This window comes from Protopterus annectens, chromosome 1.part2, assembly GCF_019279795.1.
Source record: "Protopterus annectens isolate FY-2018-M chromosome 1.part2, PAN1.0, whole genome shotgun sequence".
Lineage (NCBI taxonomy): Eukaryota > Metazoa > Chordata > Ceratodontiformes > Protopteridae > Protopterus > Protopterus annectens.
In genome coordinates, this window is record NC_056727.1 from 257,275,466 (window position 1) to 257,303,163 (window position 27,698).

At 43.6% G+C, this 27,698-nt stretch overlaps 1 protein-coding gene across 1 annotated transcript in view; it reads left to right on the forward strand.

Annotated features, from left to right (window-relative positions):
- Window positions 1-27,698, forward strand: part of PNO1 (partner of NOB1 homolog) — a gene marked incomplete in the record, with an annotated part of 355,670 nt that overhangs the window by 187,797 nt on the left and 140,175 nt on the right. The window contains 1 exon segment of the mRNA XM_044055944.1: window positions 8,127-8,244. Within this exon segment, the coding sequence (XP_043911879.1) occupies window positions 8,127-8,244 (118 nt within the window).

Here is a 27,698-nt window from a genome sequence, read left to right on the forward strand (position 1 = left end):
TGTGAGCTCCTACTCCTGCTTGGGATCTCAATTTTGTGTTGGAGAAACTCACTCTACAACCTTTTGAGCCTGCAGCTACTACCGAGTTGAAATATTTATCATGGAAGACTGCTTTTTTGTTGGCCATTACCTCTGCGAGAAGGGTTTCTGAGTTGCAGGCCCTTATGGCGGTTGAGCCTTTCTTAATTTTCCATAAGGATAGGGTATCTTCACGTACTAATCCTTCCTTTATGCCTAAAGTGGTTTCTAGTGTGGCTTTAAACCAAACTATTCATTTGCCTACTTTTATGCAAATCCCAAAATAAAGGGAAAAGATTTTGCACACTTTAGATGTACACAGGCAGTTGCGATATTATTTGGACAGAACTAAAGGGTTCAGGCAGTCTCAGCAGTTATTTGTTTCTTTTGCTTTGAGTTCTCAGGGCAAGCCTGTGTCAAAACAAACTATTTCTAAGTGGATTGGGTTTTGCATTGCTTTCTGTTATTCCCATCATGGCAAGGAGATTCCAGCTGGGATTAGGCCTCATTCCACTAGGGCTACTGCCACTTGACAGCTTTTTGAGGGGTGGCAACTAAGGATATTTTGGAGGCAGCTACTTGGAGTTCAGTGCATACTTTCTCTAGGCATTATCACCTACCACTTTATTCTAAATCTAGGGCTGGTTTTGCCACTGCTGTTTTGCAGGGCATTTTGGCAGCTCCTGCTTCCTTATAGTTTGGCCATCCTCCCTTACCTCTGCTTTGGGATTCTACCCAAGTGTAAGGACTGCAGCAATGTGAGATGAAGAACATAGTACAGTTTTGTACCTACCATAAATGTAGATGTTCGAAGATCCACATTGCTGCAGTCCAATTTACCCTCCCTCCTTCCCCTCTGTAGTTAGAGGCGTTTGTGTGGGTTGGGTTGTCAGTATGGTGTATATTGTATATATTGTACATATTTTTAGTGCTAGGATGGTTGTTTGCTGTCTTTTGGTTTTGACCTTTCTTTTTAGGGTCTTCTGACATCTGGGGCAAGAAAAGACTGAGGATATGACGTCGGTCATTCGCATTTGTACCCTGACGTTCTGATGTCAGTCAAATGCGCCTTGACCGACGTCAGCCTTATACTTTGATATTCGGGCCAACCGAGGACAGCGGACTACCCAAGTGTAAGGACTGCAGCAATGTGGATCTTCGAACATCTACATTTATGGTAGGTACAAAACTGTACTTTTTTTAGGTACCATTGTAGTTTTCTCATATGCAGCTTTGCACATGGGATTAGTAAGATGCAAGATGCCATGAATCCCAGAGCCTGCAGGATTTTCCTTGCAGTCAGCCTGGTGCAATTTGCCAGTGTTCTGAAATATTGAATTAGTTGCCCCTGCTTCTCTGGCGTGTGAGGTAGGCCATCTGGGTGTTTGTGTCCAAATTGGCACCCAGGAAAATTATCTTCCGAGAGGGTATTAGCCTTGATTTCTCTTTGTTGACTGTGTATCCCAGAGAGTTTAATAACATTATTACATAAGCCAGATGTTTCAGAAGAATGTGCTTGCTGTCCGCTTGGATCAGTTAGTCGTCCAAATAAGGGTATATTTGTATCCCTTGAAGTCTGCAGTAGGCAATTACTGATGCCAGACATTTCGTGAATACTCTGGGCGCAGTAGATAAGCCAAAGGGCAATGCAGAGAATTGATAATGGGTTGAACCTGCAAGAAATCTGAGGTATCTTCTGCAATTTTGTCTGATTGGGACATGCAGGTATGCCTCCTTGAGGTCCAATGTTACCAGCCAAGACTCCTTGCCCAGCATGAGAAGAAGTTGCTGTAGAGTGAGCATCTTGAATTTTGGTACGAGTAGAAATGTGTTTAGGATGGAAAGATCCAAAATTAGGTCTCCAATCTTTTCCCTTCCTTGGCACCAGAAATAGCCTGGAATAAAAACCTTGACCTTGTACCTCGTGTTTGAATAGCTTTCATGTTTATAAGATCTGAAATTTGCTTTTGTGCCTCTGCCCTTTGATTGTGTGGCAGGTTTGGCATGCCTCTCATTTTTGGAAGGGTATGAAAATGAAATTTGTAGCCTCTGTTTATAATGTCCAGGATCCATTTGTCCTTTGTGACAACATGCCAATTTTTTGAGAATAGTGCCAGCTTTCCTCCTAAGGGGCTGCCATTTGAGACCTGGTTGGCATGCAAAGGGGAAAGTCATTGGGTTTGCTTTCTGAAAGATTGCGAGTTGTCCTCACCACCTCTTTGTGTAGGAGCTTGTCATTGTCTGCCTCTGTACGATCCTTGTGATTGTCCTCTGCCCCTCGGGTGCCTTTATCTGCCTCTTTGGGGTCTGTCTGTGGCAGGAAAGGACCAGTTTTTTGAAGGCCAATTCCTACTAAAACGTGGGGGTTGAACCTGCAGAAATTCTTTCACAGTTTGCATTGATTTAGCCTTTTCCTCCATTTTCCGTAATACTTCCTCAGCATTTGTCCCAAATAGTACATCCTTTTGAAGAGGGGCATCTAGTAATTTAGCTTTGACATGATCAGGCAAGGCTTGTTCCTTGAGCCAGGCATGCCTACGTATGATTGAGCCTGTAACAGCAGCTCTACATGAGGCCTCTAGAGCATCAAAACCACATTGTAAGGTATGTTTACCGACTTGCTCTGCACTATGCATCAAATCCTGCAACTCCTTCAAGTCTGGTTGTTCAGGTTGTGACATTTTACTTTTCAATTGTGATAACAGAAACTGTTGGTATTTTAGCATATGAAACTGACAGTTTAAGGCCCTCATGGATAAGGTAGCCGAGGTATATACCTTTTTTCACCACCTTTCTAAGGATCTGGAATCTCTCTCGGATGGCAATGGATTTTTGGCAATGGAGGCCTTAACTCCCCTGTGAGATGGTTTCTAGGTCAGCAGCATGGCTTTTGTATAGAAATTGGTACCTGTCAGGCTTAACTGGAGCTGGAGAGAGTCGGGTTAAGGCAGGCCTCCGGTAAACATCATCTAGGATGTCCAAGACAGGAGGTATAGCCAGAGGCCTGTGCTGGCGTAAACAAAAGAAATTCCCTGAGCCTTTTCTTGGAATCTGAATAATCCTGGCCTTCCCAGTGGAAGTGTTCCCTTAAGGTATGCAAAGTTTCCCCAAATGAGTAATCCTCAGGGGATACAGAAGGAATACCTCTCCTCTGCAGAGTCTTCAAAAAAGGGGAGTAGACTGTTCCCTCATCATCAGAGTGTTCTGAAATAATGGAGCCCTGATCAGAGGACTGGGTCTTTGTCCGAGGTGGCTGAGAACCTCTGATTAGAGTAATTAAATCCTCAGCCATTTTAAGCATCTGTTTGGGGCCTGGAGATGGGCCCTGTGGGTCTCTTAGGGTGCATGGTTGCTTTAGACTTGGTGAAAGCCCAGATGGAGAAAGAAAAGCAAGCTCTGAAGACACCTCTGGTGGAGGTGGACCTGTCCACATTCTGTGTTTTCACGCCAAGAGTGGCTTTATCTGTCTAGTCGGGGTGTGGGCGAGGGACCTCGGCACCTGACCCATAACGACCCGCCAAAGATGTGTAAATAGTAATCAGGGGCTGGGCAGCGCCGCCTGGACTGAGAACGGGTAGTCGGTTTTGGCGTGGTGTCGGTAGAGGCCGCGACCCTCGAAATGGTGTGTTCTCTTCTTTTTTTTAGACAAAACGGGGTCGGGAGTATCCGACATAGTATAATAGTTAAATGCTTTCCCAAAAAATGCTGGGCGAACTCTCGCCCGGCTTAATCGTGCGTTTGTTGAATGTAGCACAAAAGCGAACACCCCGAGACGTCAGTCTGGGCCCTAAACACAAGGTACAGAGAATGAAATCCTTATTATGTATTTTTGCTTCCCACAAAATACAATTATTAACTTTGTCTGACATCGGTCTGAGGCAAGAAAGTTTCCCCAATAAGTACTTTAGCTTTTTAGAAGACTTCCAAATTTTTCATCTCAGGAGCTGGCCGGCCGGCTGGAACTGCTTCTGCTCGGAGCTTAGCTTTTAGAAGACTGACTTTTCAAAAAGAATATGGCGTCGGCTGGTTCTTTTATACCCTGTCGCACTGGCGTCAGGGAAGAAGTGACGGACGACGACCTGAACTTTGGAATTGCGGCGACCGGAGGACCCCTGGAGAGGGACAGGAGAACCCATCTGTTATGACTGCAGCTGTATGCACGATGAACATCAGGTGTTTGGTTTACCACTGGTTCTGTTTAGATGGAGTTCAGAGTGATGGATTGTTCAAAGCACAGATGGCTAAACAGAGGTCACCCCTCGGGAGTCTGTATTATAATAGAGGGACAGGGTTTTTCGTCTAACAGAATAGCTAAAGGTACTGACACCTGCAATCTTTTTGTTAAGGAAGCAATGTGGTTTCTTAAACTCGTTTAGGTCCTTAACGAGGTGTATGCCAAAGGGCACGTTTTATTAAGCGATGGCATAATAAATTATGGGTGGGACTATAACTTCTTCTGTACCTTCAAGAGGTACCACAAAAAGGATATGTCGTGCAGGGTAGAAGGGTTTTCTAACCATCACAGAAACATGGTTGTTGAAGAAGAATCTATTAACATGTGTACCCAATTCATTGATGACTGTATCAAATTTAAGGAGAATATAATTTATATGTTTATCAGTATTTATGCTAGAGTTACCAAAAGAAACTGTTGCATTTCTTGGCTGTTTTGGGTGTAACCCCATGTTTAATACACCACACATTTGTTTGCTCCAGCTGTTACTGTAAAATTTGAGTAGCAGAAGGGGGTTTAATAACTGGGTAGCCATAGTCTCTTCGTATTGGCTTTTATATACAAAAAGAAAAATTACCTAAGAGGAGGGAACCCAAGGGGGAGAACCCTGTAGGCACCACTGGTGACATTATTAGATGTACATTCATGTTTTATTGGATTGCCTGTGGGCTGATAATGGTATTATAAGAGAGGATGGAAAGAGAAGAATCAACGTTCGGTGTCAAGGATAGAGAGATTTTGCTCATAGAGGTTTAATAAGGAACCCTATTTTGTCTGGATCCCATTCCTCTTTTAAGGACGGGAGTTTATGGTTGACATGGTTTTGCTAGCAGATAATACAGTGCAGCTTTAGTTTTTTAGTAATTGCTTATTATAGAAAATGAGGCTTAGATAGGATAGGATAGATGAAATTAAAAATTTATGAAGCCCATGTTCACTGTAGTGAAGCTGAATGTTATGTTTGCACTGTTGAAAGTATGCAGATTTGTATAAGGTCATGCTGTAGGGCAGATTGTCAAACCCGTTTGTCATATTTTGACATAATTGCATAATAAAATCGATAGTATTCCATTTAGAGGAGGATGTAACTTGATTAGTTATTCATCCAAACCAACAGGTATCAAGGTGATTTTATAAAGAAAAAAAGCAGCGAGGACACAGTCTCTGATTGTGTAAGCTGGCACTGCTAGTGTGGGATACAGCCAAATATCTGAATCTACAGCTGCAAGCTTCAGATCCTGCCTACCATGCTAAAGGACGTGAGGTGGGGTAGGCACAACCTCAGTCTTTAGTGGGAATTCTAGTTTTCCTAATGACATGCTTTTCAGATTGTGCTTGGAGAAGCACATCTGGATTCTTACCAAGTGCAGAGCAACTGAACTTTTAGAGAAGGGTTAGTCCTTTCATGTTAGTCTTAAGGTGATGAGGATGGTTCTCTTTTTCATTGAATGCTTTGTGCAGTGTCATCCATTTGCCTTGCAGATTAGGGTAGGCAGTGCTGCTGTAATGTGGTAACTCAACAGACCCAATGTGGAAGAACATGCCCTTTATTCAGAGAAGCTGTTCTAATTTGGAAATGAACAGTAGCATACGGGGTGAATTTTTAGGTTGTCTTTTCTCTCAGAAGAATTGCAGCACTTGGATACACTGTCTGATAAAAAGAATGTTTTAACACAGAATTGTCTAATAGGTAGTAAGCTTCTTGCTTGGCAGACAACTCAGTGGGGCTTCTCTGAGATGGACTTGTTCATAGTAGTTCATTATGCTCAGACCTGGAGTTTTTGATGTCCTTCCTTATCACTGTTGCAGTATTCATCACATGTGGGATCTCCTGCCAAAGTTACCCCAATATCCAGGCAGTATACCAAAGCCTTTACATCCTCCCAGTGTCGTATGTCAGACGTATGCTCCCCACACAGGCATAGGCCATAAAGCTTGACCTATTCATGCTCAATATTCAGACCTTTGTTACCGTTGGTCTGAATGCCTTTCACTGAACTGGTTTCTACTGAGTTGCTTACAAATAAGTGCCCCTTTGGAGCAGATTTTGCCATGGTACCCTTGGTCAAAGTTTGAGACATTGGTTCTCAAGAAGACAGATGATTGCAAAGAGTTTTTGGAACAAAGGCCTGACAAATGGTACACTGGGTATGATCGTGTAAAGCACCTATACAAAATAAACACTTCTGTGACTATCCTTATAGAGAATCTACCTAACACTGACATTTTCCTTTCCTGGATGACATGAACCATAAGTACCAAAATAAGGTAAAAAAAGAAGAACTCCAGTGGAGCACTTATCTGTAAACAGCTCAGTAAAGACCAGCTGAGTGAAAGGTATTCAGACCAACGTTCATCCATGGTGGTCAGACCAGCGGCTACAAAGTTCTGAGTATTGAACATGCATATGTCACCTTTACCCTGTGCTTGTGCGGGGAGCCTACATCTGACGTATGACACTGGGAGGAAGTAAAGGCTTTGGTGTACTTGCCCAATATTGGATTATCATTAGAAGGAGATCTATATGTGATGAATGCTGCAACAGTCAAAAGGACATCTGCTGTTAGGGTAAGATTTTCCGCAACTGTACATTCCTTTTTTGTTTTTTTGTTTTTGTTTATTCCCTTTTGGAGTTAAAAGCTCTTGTATGGTTTCCCATTCCTTCACTAGAGAATATGTTTGTAAAAAACTGATTCAATATATGGCTATCATTGTCTCTTACTGCACCACATAATCTCTGAACTGCTTGCTTTTTATTTAAAACGTTACATAATCTTTCAAAAGGACAGGGTGTTAATGAGTACAAGACCCTTCCTTTATGCTGAAGGTATTGACTTGTTGGTTGGTTTCCCCTCCATCTGTCCACCCATCTACCAGGTTCCATTCTATGTTAGCAAGATAAAGGAAAGTGATTGCTTTGAGCGTCATATATTAACAGTTGAGATATCTTCTGGGAGAAAAAAAGATATGAAAATTGAGTATGTTTGTGCCATTTTATGGATATTTCCATTGCATTTCATGGCACGTAAACTAATGTGTGATCATTTACTACCCAAGTGGTTTCCCCATGTTAAATGTACTGTTCTGGGCATTATCTCACAGTCATTATTTTGTGAATGATTGTTTCTTTTGATCCTTGCTGAATATAACTTGTGTGTGTTTGTAATGTACAGATGAAACCATTACTGTCAAGCAGTTTGGATTTCACTGTGAACTGTAGAATTGTCATAGAATTCCTAAAGTTCCATAATAGGGTGTCTCTGTGTGATGAGTTGAGAGTTGGCCAAGGCTGCTGTTATACCCTGTCCTCTTGCTTGGGGGATGCACATGTGCCTTTCTATCACAGTGAGTACACCACACTTCAGTGCATGTTGCATAGGTCATCTAGCAGTCTCTTTGTAATGTTTGAATCAAAGTGCCCTCTAGTCCTCCCTAGTTAGTGCTTCAGCAGCTGTTAGTGCTGCTTCTCCCCCACCACCACCATGTGTGTGTGTGTGTGTGTGTGTGTGTGTGTGTGTGTGTGTGTGTGTGTAAGTAAAAGAGAAGCTGGCATTTGGACAGTTACCCCCAACACAAACACAACTCTGTCAGCAAAGCTTGAGGTGTGATCCCAGGTAGAAACCAATCCTCTGCAGCAGCAAGCTGTTCCTTAGTTTGGTTCACTTTCAGTACAGCTGAACGTACATTACAAAATAAGGAAGTTAAGTTATGGATTCATATCTGATTGTTAAACATGTATGAAACAGTTATACCATGCGTTTCTTCTTAATATGCACGTACATGCCCGCATTGACCAGTAGTAGTTGGGAGAGGCATTGGTGTTTGCATTTGCTGTATTGCTGTTTGACCTTGTCTGTATTTTTTTCACTTTTAGTCAAACCCTTAAAAGGAGATCACCTTTCCAGAGCAGTAGGAAGAATTGCTGGCAAAGGAGGAAAAACGAAATTCACAATAGAAAATGTAACTAGGACACGGATAGTTCTTGCAGATACGTAAGTATTCCATGTCAAACTGATTAGTAGATTCTTCACTTTATGGTGTGTGGAGTCTTGATTTAGTTTTTACAGTTTAGATAAGTGATTTTCTGGCTGTGTAAAGTTTAGAAAAAAATAAATTTTAGCTACCAGTTTTCAAAATAGAGGTTCATAAAGCACCATAATTTCTTTACCTTTTTGGATGTTGTGAGGCTGTTTTAAATTTCATAAAAAAAGTTGTAATGTGTACCTATCTCAGAGTGTTTTAAGATTTCTAAACGCTCATATACCTGTATTAGGAAAAAAAGGCAGAATAAACGCTGTCAATGTTCAATCGATACATCAGTTAGTAAATAGAGTTAGACCAAAACCAAATGTCAGAATACTTACTGAATCGAAATGTTTATATCTAGTGTTGTCATTTTTATTCTTCCTCTAGTGTTGTCATTTTTATTCTTCCTCACTGTTGGGTCTTTGGAACCAACGTCAGATCTAATCTGGCCATATTTTCAAGACTTTAGGATCAGAGTCTGGAGCTCCTTCATCTACCATAATGCAGTATACTTTCCCTAATTCCCCAGATCTCGTTTGCTGCCAATGAGTCAAGATGTGCTTCAGAGTCTCAAGTGTTACTTTACTGTATTGAAACAAGTAAAAGCTTTTAAATTACCTACTTCTTTAAGAGCTTTCTTTATTTTTAACTTTTTACTGCTTAACTTTTACATCCTCCACTCCCAAGTTTTTTTCGCAGGCATTGGGGACTGCAGCCCCTCCCCCTTCTCTTTTCACCTTCCTTCTGGTGTCATTGGCACCTTTCTCTCTAAATAGTTATAATAAAAAAAAAAAAATAGTCTTACTAGTGTTACTGTTTAGCTTACAAATAGTGTGAACTTCGTTAGCGTAGTTTAGAAGAGTGTCTGTATTGGAAATTCTGCCTGCATTTCTGACTGACTGACAAACCTACAGGCTTTAAAAGATGCACTTCTTGTGGGCATAAAATTCCAAATTCGGATGCCCACAAGAAGTGCGTCTGTTGCTTGAGACCAAGTCATTTAGATACTGACTCCTAATTCTATGTGGCGTTTAATCCAAAGGCCCTTTTGGAAAGGAGGAATAAATTGATTGTAAAAGGACTATTGCCTTCTTCTGGAGCCCAAACCCCCTCAAAGCCTTCCAGTTCCAAGGAACTTAAGCGGTGAGCCCTCTCAGCCTCCCTGAGGGCTTTGCCAGAATGTCAGGAAAAAAGACCAAAGTTGTTGGATGCGACATCTTCATATCTGACCCAGATTGTCGTATCCAACATCTTCATATCCGACCAAGACTAGACCTTTTCTGGATCCAGTCTCTTCAGAGCTGAACAAAACAAGACCTTCTCCAGATCGGAAAGCCTCATCAGATCTGAGCAAATCAGAACCACTTTTGGATCAGAGAACTTACTTGGATTTGACAGACACCATTTGTATTTCCGGTTCTTCCACTCTGAGCAGGGCAACCTCAGATCCTAAGGCTTCAGTACTAAATATTAAACTGTTGTCTCTGGCTCCCCAGGTCATATATTGAAAACACCATCCAAATCTAGGCACCCTTTCACAGCGTCTTCCTCCAAGTCTTCTTAGAGTTTTTCTGATGCCAATATGGACAGGATTATGCGGAGGTTCCTCAAGGCTGAGATACAGATGGGAGTTCTGCTTTCTGCATCCCATCTTGGATCCGTGAGCACTCAATCACCCATATTACAATCTCATTTTCCAATCTGACCCCTGGTTTTGGAAACCCAGGATCCTGGAATCCCAAGAGAGTTGATGTCAGATCCAAGGAAACTCCCTTCCTCGACTTCTACTATGTCTCTGACCAGCCCTGTTCCGCATTTGTTAGATCAGAGTGAGTAACTGATCCAGGACATTGGTGCCGGCTCTGCGGGGAGGTTTGGCTTTGGCTCCGAGTTTGTTGCATCCTTCCCTTCGGGACTTCGGTCTTTGACAGTTCAGGTCCAGTTCTGTATGGAGGCCTCTGATCCTGTGTGGGCTTTGTTCTCTACCCTCCAGCAGCTTTGGCTCAGAGGGTGGGATGTCTCTCGGTCTGTTGGCCTTCCAGGTCACAGAAGAGGCTTTCTGTAGGATCAGAGAAACTTCTCCTCAATTCCAGAATCATCCCCATCCTTCATCTGGTCTGAGCATTGAGCCCATACATCCTGCCATAGGTCAGGCTTCCTCGTTAAGCCTCCAGATTATTTCCCAGCAAGGGGTCCCCCTTTCTTCTGATACCTCCCCTGAACACCCCACAGAGGACGTCCCTCGTAAAAAAAAAAAAAAAAAGTGTAAGAGGAGGCACTTGGACTTCTCCCTGGAGTCCTTGACCGAGGACACTGATTTTTGTTGGAGAAGGATCCTCCTCATAACCAGTTGACGAATCCTTTGGATGCATCCTTGAACTCCTGATGCAAAAAGTTGGCTGGTCCTCCCAAAATCCTTCTTCAGAGAAGTCTGTGTTCCTGTATGCTTTTGGGGCAGGCCCGTGTACATCCTGGATGAATTCCCCAATGAAAGAACTCATTGACTTAGTTTCGCGCCAGGCTTGGAAAGGAGCCAGACATAGTTGAGCTGAAACATCAAAACATCTGGACACCTTTGTTAGTCTACCTGCCGACAACTTACATTGGAGTAAAGGTGTCCCAGTTGATGCCATTGTTGTGTCAGCAGCCACAAAAAAAGGAAATGGCCGAACAAAGCTTCTCTGTTCATCCCCCAAGTAAGTATTCTCTGGAGTTGGACAGACATTTGCCTGAGCCACCTTCACACCCGACAGTATTGAACTACTTGGCACATTTTACATGCTTGTAGAGAGATGTGGTCAAAGAATTAACCAACTCTCTCCAAGACCTTGTCGGAGGAAGACCTTAAAAAGGTTTCTCCCCAATTGGCGACTCTTCCTTTTGCAAATTCCTCAGTGAGGCTGATTTTGCATCCTGTGGAAGGCACCTCACGAGCAGCTGCTGCAGGCATAGCCATAGGAGAAATGCTTGGCTGAAACTTTGTGATTTTGCTGAACCCTTCAAGGCGACTTTCATTAATGCCCCCTTTGATGGTTCCTTTTTATTTGAGCCATATGTAAAAGAAATGCTTGCCCACAGCAAGAAGGACGGAAAGACCTTGTCTGCAACGGGAATCAAGTTTTCTACCCCCCCCCCCCCAGAGAACCTTCTCAAGGAATCAGAGGTGGGAAGAAGACTTGGTTCAGGAAATCTAGAGGACCTTTCCAGGATCCGCATAGGGATACTTCTTCCAGCATCCGAGTTAAAGGTTTCAACTGTAGACACTGCCCTAAAGGCAGGGGGGATCCACAAAATCAGGGCTTGAAGAAACCCTTTCCCGATAAGCCATATCAGAGCTGCCTGACTGTCCGTCTCTGGAGGCAGTCAGAGGACGTCTATCCCTGCAGCTAGATGCCTGAACAAATATAACAAGCAATGCCTGGGTGCTAAAACTAATATCCAGAGGTTACTGCATTCCCTTTTCACCTACACCTCCAAGTCCCAGGAGAATACACCCCACCGTGCCACCCAGTCAGCGGGAGTTTGTCATTCAAGAAGTTCAAAAACTTCTATACAAAGAGTCATCGAAGAGGTCTCGACTGAACAAGTAGGATATGTAACTTATTCACACTTCTTTTTGGTGCCAAAGAAAACTGGGGACCTAAGATCAGTAGTGGATCTCAGGAGCCTAAATCTATATGTCAAGAAGTCGAAGTTCCGAATAGTTCAGTCCCTTCTGCCTTTTCTGTTTAAGAATGATTGGATATGCTCCATAGATCTCCAGGAAACATGTATCCAAATGAAGAAACGCTCCAGGAGACACTTGCGCGTTTGGCTGGGAGCCAATTATTCCTAATTTAGAGCACTGCCCTTTGGACTCACCACTGCCCCCCAGGTATTTTACTAAAAGTATGGCAGTCGTTGTGGCTCACCTGAGGCTAAGAGTCCAGGTGTTTCCATACTTGGATGATTGGTTCCTTACTGCACCAACAAGAGCCAGGGATTACCTAGTCCATATCTTTAATTACCTGAGTATTTCAATAAATCTGAAAAAATCAAACCTGACTCCTGTGCAGAATCTAGAATTTATGGGAACGCAACTGAACACTTCAGCACAAATATCTTCATTGTCTCTGCATCACATAATTTCTCTGAGACCGCAAGTCCAGGACTTATTAGACCCTCCATCTTCATAAGCAAAGTTAATTCTCAGAGCGCTGGGTTCTGTCAGTGGCCATCATCCTAATACCCTTGGCAAGATTTTTTTTATGCAAGTTCTTCAGTGGACCCCGGCTGTTCATTGGTCCATTCTTTGCCAGTCACTGTCTGCTCCTGTCAGATTTAACTGCAGTCTGCAGAACTATCTCCATTGGTGGATGCAGTAAAACGATCTATCTCTGGGCAGCCGCCCCCCCCCCCCCAGTAGCCACAGTGATCACGGATGCTTCCCAATTGGGGTGAGAGTGGCGTTATTGGGGAAAGATGGTCCAAGGCACGTGATTCCCCCCTATGAGACCAAGCTCATATTAGTGTCTAAGAGATGACTATTGTGATTCATACAGACTATGTCAGTGGTCTGGTACATAAACAAGGAGGAACCCAGTCTTACCTGTTATGCAGAGAGGCTGTGAGAGTTTGGGAATCTGTGATCTCTTCAAACTATTTTCTAATTGCAATGCACAGTCCTGGGGACACCAGTTCATTAGCAGACAGCCTCAGCAGGTCCATTCTCACTCCTCATGAGTGGTCCCCTCAATCAGTTAGTAGCAAACCAGATGCTCAGCCATTTGAACCAGCCTTGTTGCTACCTTTTTGCTTCTCCCCTAAACAAAAAACGCAGCAAGTACTTCGCTCTGATTCCCTGAAGGGGGAGTCACCGAGGGATGCTGTAGTGCACTATTGGCTCCCAGGCCTCCTTTACGCTTACCCCCCTCTACACTTGATCCTGAAATTTCTATAGGAAGCCAGCAGGCTGAAGAGCTCAGTAATCCTCATTGCCCCCTTCTGGCCTCATCAGGTATGGTTCCCCTTCTTATGGTCTAACCTCAAGTACCCCTGTGGATACTGGATCCCACTCGGGACTTTATTTCTCACCCATCAAAACATCATCAGCCCAGTCACCACACCCTAAGACTAACCACATGGTTTCTCCACTTCCAGTGATTATAAGAAAGTCCAGGCTAACTTTCCCAGTATGCAGCATAATCTTGACTTCTCAGAAGGCTTCCACAAAAAAGGTCTATAAGAGTAAATGGAACAGAGTTTCGATTTGGGCTTCAAAGGAGAATATTGACCTGTTTTCAGCTCTTACGTAGGCTGTATTCCTTTTTCTGAGTTCACTTTTACATGAAGGTGCCAGTTTTTTTACCATACAATTCACTGTACTAGATCCATGGCCACTTCATTGGCTTTTTCTGCCAAGGCCTCAGTTGATGAAATATGTGCTGTAGCTACTTGATCTAGGAGTTATACATTTGTGTCACATTATACATTGGACATTGTCTCCAGAAGCAGGGCATCCTTCGGCTCTCAGTGCTCCGGCATATCTTTCCTTAAGGGCCACCCAGGAGTTGCATAGCTGGGAATTCTAACTCAACAGTGAGGGAGAATGAAAATGACAACATCAGATACAGAAGTTATGTACTTGCCATAATTTGGCATCTCTGTTGTCCATTTTCATTCTTCCTCATGTCCTTCCCATCCATCCCCCAGTTTAAGTCTCTTCGAGAAGTTACCTAGTGGAATTTGAAACCTATAGGTTCATGGTTTGGGCCCCAAATTCTTTGATCTGTCCTATTTCTTCTTTCTTTTTTCATAATGCAAAGGTGTTATGTTGGAAGGGAGACAGGACACAATAAGGAGAGCAGTGGAAGGGAGACGGGACACAATAAGGAGAGCAGTGGATGGAAGAACAGGGACAGTTTTCTTGACATAAGCACAGAATTCAGTACTTTACAGGCAATTCACAGTGATGATAAGATGTATTGTATGATGCTTGTTTTCCATTTAATGTGGGAAATTCATTAACTTTTCAGACTATTTGTGTTGTGTTGGCATTACATCAGATTTTTAAATAGCAATCTTTATCATCATCATCATTCTCTGATTTAGTAGTGACATCTCTGTCCATCTGGTTACCATGGCAACCAATTGCATAGCTACGCTGCACTGTATTTGTAAGGGTACAGTGGCAGATTGTTATATTCTGTACCTTAATATCCAAGAAAATATCCCTGAACATTCTAAGAACTGTCTGGGGAGGGGCAGTGAGAAGTCCTGATCTAACCTCCGCAACCCACCCTTAGATGGGTCCTATGTTGGGTAAATCCTTTAGTTGCAACTTGCCAATTTTGTTCAGTAATATCCCGCAACTGGACATATCTGTATGCCTGAAGACATGCATACAGTGGCTACATCAGCACAAACATCCACTCAGCTTCCGACTTCGTCTCTTTCATGGTTTGATCTTGGCTGTTGCTGACATCAGTAAAGTCTTGCCTCAGGAGACTGTGTCACTTTTTCCCATCAAATTGCCAGTCAACCAGTGATGACCTTCATCAACATTACCTGTACTGTTGTTTTAAGGAGGAAACACAATATTGACATCTGTCAGTAATGTCTGAAGTTGTTTACCCAGTCAAAAGTGAAGAAGGGATACATTTTTGACCTAGTTAATGTTCAGAAGAATCAAGAGCTCTTCAGGTGATAATAGCAGGAGGCTTTTGTCCTTTTTGCAACTCTATACATAGGTCAGAACATTGCCATGAGGAGAGATACTCAGAGCAATTTGAGGTCTGACCTGTCTACATGCAAGTCTGATATCCAGGTGGCTTTCTTCCACACCCCTTGTCATTGCATGTGATGATCTCAACATTCGCTGGCAGTCTGATGCCTCAAATATTGCTTCTGATGGGGCGGGGAGGCATACCCCCATTTGGGTGTGCATACCAGGGATGTTATGTGGTCCAATCTCGCCTACATTCTTACTAACGGGTTCGGAGCCAAACATCGGCTCCGACTCGGCCAACTTATTTATTCTAGCACAAAGTCTCTAATTGGCCTGGCTAACCTGGTATCCCATGTTGCACTGCTCCGTAACCCCAGATCTCGTTTGCCGCTCATGTAGCTAGGACGTGGTCTCGCTTGGCTGTGGCTAAGTAGCTCAAAACTTCTTTTTTTTTCACTAGCTAGTTGTTCTTGGTGTTTAGCGTGTTTTTGTGGTGCGAGTGATTTTTGGTATCTCTCTGTTCCCATGGGCTAGGCCCGTTTAAATTAGAGGACCTAGTCCTCCTTCTGTTGCTTGTTTTCTTAATTTTTCCTGTGCTTAAAACAAGTGGGTTTTCTCGCTTCTGTGTGTGTGTGTGGGTTGTCATCTCTGGAATCGTTTAACTTGGAGATTCTTGTCGGTGGTTGTTAGCGGTGATTCCCGCCTTAACCGTTGTGGCCTAAGGTCCTGTTGTGAATTTGTATTGTGTGCTTATCTTATTATGTCTAAGGAGCAAAAGGAACATAAACCCTCTGGGTTTAAGAAATGTTCTAAATGCAGCTACAAGATGTCCATAACAGATGGACATTCGGTTTATGTATACTGCCTGGGGGCTATACATTTGCAAGAGTCCTGTAGCTTTTGTCACGTCTCCAGTCCGAAGGTGCTACAAGAAAGAAAAAATAAACTGATACTGAAGGGTCCTTTGAGGAGTCCTTGGACTCTTCTCTGGTTCACAATCTAAAGCCAAGTCCTCTAAGGCTAATAAAAGATCTCCGGCTCCATCTGTATCTTTGGAGCCTCCAGAGAAGTCTACCAAATTGGATTCTACCTCCTCGGCTCCCTTGTCCTTGGGCCGCAGGAGGTAGCTGTGGTTCTTGAATCTGCCTCGGCTCCAATTTTGTTAGAGCCCATTCGGAGCCTGTCTCCTAGTGTTAGACGTGGATCCCCAGATAGGAGATCAAGTCACCTTCTCTCTCTCCTCCAAGTCCTCCAGACTCTCTGATTTGGATGTGGATAGGGTGGTCCAGAGGCTCCTGCAGTCGCCTGTGTTGGCAAAACTTTTTTCGGCTTCGGAGCCAGTCCCGATGAGTGCCCCGATGGTTCCTCCTCCGAGCGCATCCTTTGTCTTCGGAGCCGGAGTGTTCGGCTCCGGGTGATGTTTTGCCGGGGCCGATACCTCTTAAGGCCTTATCGGTGCCGACATTGACTCCTACCATGTCGGCTCTGTCCTCTGGTTTAGGAACCAGTGTTTCCTCAGTCGGGCCCGAGGGGGATACTTCGGGACTCATGTCTGTTCCGAGCCTCCCACTCGGCGCTTCAGCTCGAGGAACTTCAGCTCCGGTTGTGGCCTTGGAGGTTGGTCGGTCCTCCGATTCGGGGGGACCCGCATTCAAGGCCATGAGGAGCGCACTGGCCAGATCTTCAGTGACATCACCCGGATCGGTCATTCTGCCCCCTTCCACACCAGCTAGAGCCTCTGATGTCCCCCTATTAGTTGACGGCGGAGCCCCAAGGTCTGGGGATACCCCCATGAGCGGTCCCCAACTTTCTGAGGGCCCCTCGGAGTCTGTGCCTGAGGAGCCCCCAAGAAAGAAGCTGTGCAAGAGGAAACACATAGACTCCCAGGATGAGTCTCTCACTTCTGATACCGACCTCGAAGAGTCAGAGGGGTCCCCCAAGTCGTCCTCTGATGATGTCTCCTTCTCCGACATCCTGGAGATTGAGGCAGAGAGGCGGCTGGTCGTCCAAAACCCCCTCTGAGGAGGAGTCTGTATTCCTCAAGGCCTTTGGGGCTCAACCCTCCACCTCCTGGGTGTCTCCACCCTTCGATGAGCTCCTAGATTTGATCTGTTTAAGGGTGTGGGAGACTCCTGACTCAGTGGAACCTGTCCCAAGACGCCCTAATAAATTTCTTTCAGCTCCCCCTGGGAAAGAGTTCCTGTCCAAAGGGGTTTCTGTGGATGCCATGGTGGTGGCAGCGGCCACTCAACAGGAAGTAGCCGAGTCTTCCTCCTCCGTCCATCCTCCTAACAAGGAGTCCAGGAGTATGGATCGGTACGGGAAGCGTACCCTCTCTTCAGCGGCCTTCACCCTTTGGTCTCTGAACTACCTGTGTCATTTTACTCGGCTCCAGAGAGATCTCCTTAAAGAGTTAGGAGATACTTTGACGGGTAACGTACCTGAGGCATTAACGCAGACGGTTAATGCCCAGCTGTCTACCCTTGGCTCGATTGTTAACTCGTCCATGAGGCTCATATCTTATGCAGCTGAAGGACCGAGCAGGGCAGCTAGTTCAGGTGTGGCCCTCAGGAGGCAAGCCTAGATGCACCTGCGTCACTTCGCGGAAGCCTTCAAGTCTTCCTTCACTGACTCCCCCTTTGTTGGGTTCTCACTCTTTGGGACCAAAGTGAAAGACACCCTCACCAGATGCGAGCAAGAGGGGAGGACCCTGTCTGCCATTGGGGTCCGTTTTTCCCTTCCATCTAGGCCTTACCCCAAGGCTCAGAGGGGAGGGAAAATGTGGTTCAAAAAGTCACAGAAGTCTTTCCCTGCTGCTCAAGGTGAGTCCCCTCCAGAGGCAGAGGAGGGGAAGGCTATTCTAAAAGACACCGCACTAGGGGCAGAGGAGGCCCTCGCAATAGGGACTTACTCAAGACTCTTTTTGGTGCCAAAAAAAACAGGGGACCTGAGGCCTATCCTGGATCTCAGCCGTCTAAATCGCTATGTTCTAAAGTCCAAGTTCAGAATGGTCACCCTACAGTCTATTTTTCCATTACTGGGAAAAGAAGTATGGATGTGCTCCATCGACCTCAAGGATGCTTACTATCATATCAAAATGGACAGGGCATCCAGGAGTCTCTTGCGCTTCTGGCTGAGAGCCAGTCATTTCCAATTTCGTGTCCTGCCCTTTGGTCTCACCACAGCCCCCAGAGTGTTCACCAAGTGTCTGGCAGTGGTGACAGCTCACCTGCGACGTCAAGGATTCCAAGTGTATCCATACCTGGACAACTGGCTCCTCACCAGGCATCTTCTCATTCAGGCCAGGGAAACTACTATTGCCCTTTGCCATCAACTAGGAATTACCTTGAACTGGGGAAAGTCTGCCTTGCTTGCCCTCCCAGCGTGTTACATTTATAGGCGCAGAGCTGGACACCATCCATATGCGAGCGTTTCTGCCCCGAGAAAGGATAGAGATGTTGCAGGGTCAGGTTCGCGTGTTGTTACCCCTCAAGAAGGTTCAGGCCAGATGGGTTCTACAGCTCCTGGGATCCATGGCAGCAACCATCATGTTAGTAACCCCTAGCCAGATTACACATGAGGCTTCTGCAGTGGCTCCTCTCTGCCCAATGGTCCTTTCAAGAAGCTTCCCCTGTCCCATTTGATCCTAATCACAGATCGGTGCAAACAGGACCTCTGTTGGTGGCTACACACCTCCAACTTGAACACAGGGAGTCCGTTTATTCCTATGCCACCAGTTGCCATGGTGACCACGGACGCCTCCCAGATGGGGTGGGGGGGCATTATCTTGGCAGGACGGTCCAAGGCACGTGGTAAGATCAAGAGGTACATCTGCACATCAGTATTCTAGAGATGAGAGCGGTGTTACTGGCGTTGCGGACATTGCAGAGCTCTCCCCCTAGGAACGATTGCTATTCACTTGGACAACATGTCCGTGGTGTGGTACCTGAACAAGCAAGGGAGAACCAGATCTTATCCCCTATGCAGAGAGGCCATGCGAGTGTGGCAGTGGGCAGTGTCTTCCCGACGGTTCCTAGTGGCAACGCACATTCTGGGGAAGGCTAATGTGATAGCAGACAGGCTAAGCAGATCTATTCTGATGCCTTACGAGTGGTCCCTGAACCGCCGAGTTGCGGAACAGATTTTCAACAGGTGGGGTCAGCCTTGCTGCGATCTTATTGCCAATCCCCACAATGCCAAGTACAGCAGCTACTTCACTCTGATCCCCCCACAGGGGGAGTCACCCAGGAGTGCTCTAGTCCACGAGTGGCCTCCCAGTCTGCTGTATGCCTTCCCTCCGTTTCCTCTAGTACCAAGAGTGATTCAGAAAGCCATTTCCTCGGGAAGCAAGATGATTCTAATTTCCCCACACTGGCCTCACCAAGTCTGGTTCTCCTTTCTTCATCAGTATGCAGTGGACAGTCCTTGGATTCTGGACCCAGCACCAGACCTGCTGACACACATGTCGGGACAGTCCCATCCCTCCCTGCGGACCCTCAGGTTGACAGCATGGCTACTCCACTTCCATCCTTAGACTTCATCGCTTTTCACGTGAGGTGGTGCACATTTTATCTTCTTCTCATAAATCTTCTACCAGGAAGATTTATTCCAGCAAGTGGAAAAGATTTTTCTATTTGGGCTCAGGCCCAGGGACTGGATCCTTTCACTACCCCCATCCCTGCTGTCTTAGATTTTTTTATCCACACTCTTTCAACAGGGTTCTTCTCCTGCGACCATTAAGGTCCATCTGGCCGCTATTTCTAATTGTTATACCTCATACAAACCTTCTCTCATGGCTCATAAACTATGTAAGGCCTTTTTGAGGGGCACCCTGTTACTACGGCCTCCTGTGTCTGAACCCATCATGCCATCTGATTTAAGTTTTGTCTTACAAGCACTGACTTAATCACCGTTCGAGCCAGCTGCCACCTGTGAATTAAAATTTCTGTCTTGGAAGACTGCATTCTTAATAGCCATCACATCAGCCAGACGGGTGTCGGAGATTCAAGCGTTGTCAATCAAATCCCCGTATTTAATCTTTCATAAGTACAGGGTTTCCTTGAGACCTAATACGTCCTTTCTTCCGAAAGTAACCTCTGCCATTAATCTCAATCAGTCCATTGAGCTGCCAGTTTTATTCCCCCAATTTTTCAACAAGGCAGAGTTTAAATTTCATTAATTGGATGTACACAGGCAGCTTAGGTTTTACGTACACAGGACAAAACAACTTTGTAAGTCTGACCAACTGTTCGTGTAGTTTTCAGAAAATAGAACAGGTTCCCCTATTTCTAAGATTACAATTTCCAGATGGATTTCTGATTGCATCTCCTATGTTTATTCGTCAGTATACAGAAATTTACCGTTTCCCATCAAGACTCACTCCACCAGGGCTGTTTCCGCTTCTTTAGCTTATCATTCCAGGCTATCTTTGGATGAAATTTATGCTGCGGCCACGTGGGCTTCTCCCCACACCTTTATTACTCATTACAAATTAGATGTGGCTTCTAGGGGCCGGGCTTCCTTTGGTTCCACTGTTCTCAGGAGTATCTTCCATTGAGCCTCCCAGGATAGAGGTGCTGGGGACGCTGTCCCATTAGTAAGAATGTAGGCGAGATTGGACCACATAACATCTAGAAGTTATGTACTCACCATAATGTTTGATGTATGTGGTCCATCTCGCCTCACATTCTTACATTCCCTCCCACCTGACCCCCTTCCTGGAGGATTTGGAGGCGACATTGGTTTCGGTACCCTTCGGTATTGGTTGTTTTTTTCTTTGCTACCCTGGATGGTGTCTACCTTACTGAACTGTGTTTGTGCATGAGGTGTGATTATTGATTGCTGCAAACTAGATCTGGGGTTAGGGAGCAGTGCAACATGGGATACCAGATTAGCCCAGCCAATTAGAGACTTCGTGCTAGAATAAATAAGTTGGCCAAGTCAGAGCCGATGTTCGGCTCCAAACCAGTTAGTAAGAATGTGAGGCGAGATGGACCACATATATCAAACGTTATGGTGAGTACATAACTTCTCGTTCCTGACCCACCCTGCCCAGGATATCTGTTACAGCTGGAGATTCTACAGCCTAATCCCTGGAAGTTGCTCTTTTGAGTCAAGTCAGGAATGGATGATGAGACTGAGGGCTTTCTTATGTGAATGACTCCCAGACCATGGTTATTAGAGCCATTTTTGGTTGACCCTTTCTTGGTCAGTCATTTCAGAGTTTACTTTTCAGGAGTTAAACATCAGTTACATTTGCTTGGTGGCCGAATAAGACAGGAGGCTTGTTTAGTCTGCCCTTTTAAGTGCTTTAACTTTCTACTTAATCCCTGCCTTCCCTTGTTGGCCTTTTTCCCACCTCTTCCATGCCCTTTTGAATGTTTTCCGTTGATTCCCTATCAATCACCCATTCCAGTAACTCATTCTGGGGGTCCACATCCCCCTCTTTGATGAAAAAGTGCTTTCAGATATCCAGGGAATAGTTAGCCCTGTAGTGTGCTACTTGTGCCCCTTCTTCCTCTTTCCTTCCTGTTCAGAGTGACCCGTTATTTCCTTAACATGATTTTGTACACCAGTATCAGCTCACTGCATCTTTTGTGGTTTCACATGATATAAGCTCTAACCTTTAATAATATTGATTCCCTTTCATCCTATGGTACATTCTAGTAGCTTTCCTGTATATTCCTTAGCTGCAATCCTGACACAGTTGATTCTGAGCTTACTCCAATTTGTCAACCCTTGTAAATAAATCCTGTGCTTTCCAATCTCTCTCTAACTCCATTTTCATTTTATCCCACTCCCTTCAGAAGAAATTTCTGTTTTCCCTTACAACTATGAGTCATTTCCACTACCCATTCCTTAACATTTCTCAGTTTAATTGATAAGTAGGAAAGTACTAATGTCTCAGTTTTACTTCATTATCCTACATCTTTATCGTATTTTATACTGGTGTGTGATCTGAAACAGTTACTGGAAGAGTGAGAGCTTTTTAAATACACATGGTTGTGATGTGGTGTTTCTCTCCATTCCTGCCCAGTTATTGTACCTTGGGGGATAATATGTAAATGATGTCTGAGTTCTTGATGTTGAATTAACATCTTCCATATCAAATATTCTCATATTTCTGCAGAAATCTACCCTTTTTTTTCTTCTAGAGTGATGCTTCCACACTATTGCAAATCAGGTTCAGTTCCCAACCCTAAAATTTCCTTCTGAAAGCTTATTTTTCCCCAAATTCTCCTAAGCTCAGTAGTAGTAGTTTAAGGTGGAATACAAGTACATGCCAGATTAACCCTTCTACTGCCAATAACCCCTTGCTACCACAAATCTACTATTGTCTTTTCAATCACTATTGAAATCTTTCTAGTAGTATTACTCCCCTTTTCCTTTGTCCCAGATTATTCTGTGGACTGTTAATCCTGAAATTTTATTTTTCAAATTCAAATGCTCAGTTATATTTAAATGCATTTTCTGTAACACTACTGTTTGCACTGTACACTTAATATAATTCGATACTCACTACTTTTGGTCTGTACCTGTAAGGCTTCATGGCTAACTTATCAACTAAGCAAGTAATGCAAAAGAGCGACAAAATGTGGAGAATTTGGTACTTTAATAAAACTACTTCAGATTTCCAGAACTATGGGTATCTATGAAATATCTCAAAGTCCCCTAATAAACACCTAAAGAAAACACAAATCAAACCCTCATAAATTCTGGTCCATCACTGATCTCGTCAAACCCAGGAAGGGGGAATAACTTTGTATATTGTACTTTGGGGAATAATATGTAAATGATGTTGGAGTTCTTGATGTTGAATTCAAGTGAATTTACATCTTCCATATCAAATATTCTAATATTTCTGCAGAAAACTACCCTTTTTTCTTTCTTGCTGCCTTGAGCTAATTCCGCCTAAAACACTAATTTTCTAGAGTTTTTCTGATTTAAAAATCTTGTTTCAGCTACATATTGTACTTATTTTACTGCCTGCACTTTAACAAAGTCGTTTTTGTGTTTAAATTACATGTTTAACTGTTGTAGGCTCCACACTAAAGTGTGATAGCCATTTCTGTGCATTTAAAGTGTTTTTTTTTGTTGTATCTGCTTTATTTTCTGAAAGAAAAAAAAAAAAAAAATATATATATATATATATATATATATATATATATATATATATATATATATATATACTTGTTTTCCTGCCTTTCTAAGCTAGTATAGTCCAGTTTTCAGGTTAGTGCTGAATTCAGGGCTGTGTTACAAGTTTATGTGTTTGCCCATACCTTACTTGGATAGAAGGAAGTTTATATATATATATATATATATCTATATATATATATATATATATATATATATATATATATATATATATATATATCTATATATATATATATATATATATATATATATATCTATATATATCTATCTATATATATATATATATATATATAAATATATATATATATATATATGTGTGTGTGTGTGCATGTGTTTATATATGTGTGAGTGCTTTGATAAAGCGTAGATCTAAATCTGATACTAGTGGTGTGTACACAATATATACTTATATATAGTTCAATATTTTTACATTCTCATTTTTATCCTGTTGCATTAATTTAGTCATTTATTATATTTATTTACTTATTTTTTATAATAAATGACAACATATAGTATTTGATATAACTGTAATATTTTATATATATATATATATATATATATATATATATATATATATATATTAAAGAATTGTGGTGGTTCTTTACACATTTTGTATATTACATTTAATTTATTTCTAGAATTTTAACAATAAATAGTTGTATGTTTTTAAGGCACTAATCAACTTGGTAATCAATTAAGGGGAAATATGTAAATGTATGTAATTAGAAGTGTTATACATTGTCTGAAGAAGTCTGAGGGATACTTGGACGAAAATGCCTTGTGCAAATTCAGCGTTAATGTTGTGTGATTAAAACATATATTCTACTTGCAGCTCTTCCATTGTCCGGTTTTTGGTTATTGAATTTATTATATATATCTGTGTGTATGTGTCTTTGTGTGTGCGTGTATATATGTGTGTGCGTTTATATATCTGTGTGTGTATGTGTGTGTGTGTGTGTGTGTGTGTGTGTGTGTGTGTGTGTATATATATATATATATATATATATATATATATATATATATATATATATATGTGTGTGTGTGTGTATGTATGTATATATAGGTTCATAGGTTCATACTAGGCTATCTGCCCTAGGGCATTTATAAGCCTAGCCAGAATGTGTTTGGCTTTCGCCACCCATTGTAAATTTATTTTGCTATGCCCTTTTTCGAGGTTAGTATACTGTGCCTCTAACAGTGACACAGAAGTGATACCCGGGGTAAACCTACGATCTCCCTTCCACTCATCAAGATTCCTCTTGAAGAGAGTCAATGAGGGACTCTGCCTAACCTGGACTGGGATTTTATTCCAGAGTGAAGGGAGCTTCTGGGTTCTGAATCTGTCCCTCCAGCATGTCCTATTTATTTCAGTGCTGAGGTTCAGTCTCTCGAGCGCGTAACTTGATGGGATTTGGATTTTCTGAGGGCAGCATGTCCATTAATTCCGGGTTGGACATGGCTGTATACGTCAGGCACAGATTGCCTCTGAACAGGCGGTTATGCCACTGAGTAGAGCAGGAGTTTCTTTAACCGGGCAGCATATGGCATCTGTTTGAGCCCTTTGATCCTCTTGGTGAGTTACTTTTGGGGTCTTTCCAGTTGCTGCAGGTGTCTGGTAAGGTACATCCCAAAAGGGGCATTGTACTCAATTATGGGCCTGATGAGGGATGAGTAAAGAGGCACGATGGCCTCCCCTGATCTAGATGTGAATCCCTTCATGATTAGGTGGGCTATACAAGAAGTTTTTTTAACCACTTTGGCCACGTGGTTGTCAAATGAGAGATTGCTATCAACTTGGGTCCCCAGGTCCCTAATTACTTCTTCTGTACTTCATGGAATACCGCCTATGTCGTAATTTGTGGGCACTTTGTTTTTGCCAAAGGGGATGACTATACACTTTTTGGCGTTTAACTGGCACCAATTGTCTGTTTCTATGAGGCCCTTTTGGAGAATGCTTGTGTCGGCTGGAGAGTCTATTATGGTGCCCAGTTTGCAGTCATCTGCGAACTTGATCAGCCACAGTCCTTCCGTGTTGGCCTGTACCTCCAAGAAATATATACCGAACAAGAGATGTCCCAGGACTGAGCCTTGTGGGATGCCACTTGTAACTGGTTTGGAGTCTGACATGGCTCCAGCAATTCTAACCATGTGGGTTCTGTCCTTGAGCCAATTTGCAACCCATCTAGTGACATAGGGGTTTATATTTAAGCTGGTGAGCTTATCTATAATGCCCGAGTGGGGTATTGTATCGAAGGCTTTTACTGAGGTCAGGTAGGCTGTGTGGACCACCTTCCCCTGCGTCAATGGCCTTGGTGACTGTTTGAAAGAAATCGACCAGGTTTAAGAGGCAGGATCTGCCCTTAACAAAGCGAACTAGGTAGGATCCAGTGTCTGTAGGTCCCCAATATCTTTATTTATGAGGTCCATGATGATCCTTTCCATAGCTTTGCAGACCAAGCTAGTCAGGCTTATGGGGCGATAGTTTCCAGGATCCTTTGGGGGGGGCCACCCCCCCCTTTGGGGTTTGGGGGGAGGGAAAAAACCCACTGTTCCCCCCTTGGTTTTACTTTTTTTTTGGGGGGGTTCCCAATTAATTCCCCTTGTAAGTAAGGGGCTAAAGATTGGGGGGAACCAGTAGGTTTTAATTTGGGTTTTTTGGGTTTAAAGGCCTTCTTTTCTTGGGAAGGTTTTTTCAATTGTAGGGCCCCCAGCCCGGGAAACCCCCGGGGTTTTTGGGGTTTCCCATTTTAAATGCTGTGTTTTTTTGCTTTTTTGGGGGAAGGAAGGGGGGCGGGTTTTTTTTCTTTAAACCTGGGGGCATTTTGGGGGGTTTTGGTCAGGGGGGGCGGGCCAACCCTCGGGGGGCTTGGGAAAAAAGGAATTTATTTGGGGCCCCCTTTTTTGGGTGGGGGGGGAAAAAAGTTTTGGGCCGGGGGGGGGAACCTTTTGGGGTTTCCCAGGGCCTAAGGATGTTGGGCCAAAGGGGTTTTTGTGTGGGTTTGGGGGGGGGGGGGGGGGGGGGGGGGGTTTTTTTTTTTTTTTTTTTTTTTTTTTTTTTATTTTTGTATTTTGGATTTTGGGCTTTGGGCCCCTTCCTAAAAAACTAAAGAAAGCCTTTGAATTATCCAAACCCCCGGGGTGTTTTTTCCAACCCCCCCCTTTGGGAAGATTTTGGTTCCCCCGAGTTTTCAATACTGACAGGTTTGCCCCCCCTTTTGGGGTTTTGCCCAATCTTAAGCCCTTTTAAAATTGATATTTGTTTATTTGGGGCCAAAAATTCCTTTGGGGGGGTTGGGTCTTGGTTTTAGGGTTCATACCGCCCTGGGGCTAAATGTTTTAAAAGGGGTTCCTCTCTTTTTCCAAGGGGCCGGGGGTTTAAGGATTCCCCCCGGGGGATGGAAATTTTGTTTTAGAATTTTTATTTGTTGGGTTTCCTGGGCGGGGTGGGGCCCGGGAAAGGAATACCGTAAATTTTTTGGGTTTCACCGGTGAGGGAACCCGGTCCGGGAGATGGGTCCCCATTTGGTGTATCGGGTTTGGTTTTTTTCCCCTTTTGGGGGGGGTAACGTTGGCCATGGCTTTTGTTTTTATTTTCAGGGTTTTTTGGGGTAGGGTTTGTTGGGTGGTTGCTTTAGGTTTGGGGTGTTAAGGCCCCAATTTTTTTTAGCCCCCTTTATTTTTTTTGTGTTTAGGGGGGGGTTTGGGGTTTGGGGGGGTCGTGGAGGCTTTTAAACGGGAAAATTTTAATGTTTTTTCCTTTCCCCCTGAGGGTTACGGCCAAACCTGGGGGTTGGGGTTACCTTTATAATTTGATCTCCCCCCTTTTTGGGGTTGGAATTTTTGGGGGGAGGAGGGGGTTTGGGTGTCGGGGGGCCCAGTTGAACCCATTTCCTCAAGTTTCCCCAGTTCCCAGCTGGAGGGGAGGGATTTAAAATTTGACCTTTGGACATTTTTTAGAATATTTTGGGGGGTTTTTTTCCCTTTTAATTGAAAAAAGGGGCCAAGGGGGGAACAAGGTTTCCTAAAAGGGGGTAAAGGGTGAACCCTTTTAAAGTCGGGGCTTGTGAGAAATTTTCCCCAGGTAACTTCCCCCTTTGTTACAAAACTTAAAAAAAAAGGGAAAACATCTTTTTTTCAAGGGGAAACAAGGAAATGTACTAAGGGAAAGGGAAATACCCCTGGGTCCACCAGAAGTTTTAAAGCCCTTTTAGGTGGGAATTACGTTTCAGGTTTTAACAAGCAAACAAAAACAAGCATAAAACCCCTTGGATTACCGGGGCCCTTGGTTAGTCATCCTACCCCCAAAAAAGGGTACCAATTTCCCCTTTTTAAGCCGGTTCCGGGGCAGGGCCTTTATAAGCCCTTTAAACCGGGAAATTTTTTTTAGAAGGGCGGATTTTCCACCTTTTTACAAGGTTTTGCGGGTTTTTACTTTTTTTTTTAAATTTTGTGTTGGGAATTTTTAATTTAAATATATTTTTTTTTTTTTGGTTTTTTTGGGTTATTATTAAAAAATTTGAAATAAAAATTGGTTTTTTCCTTAAAAATATTGAAATT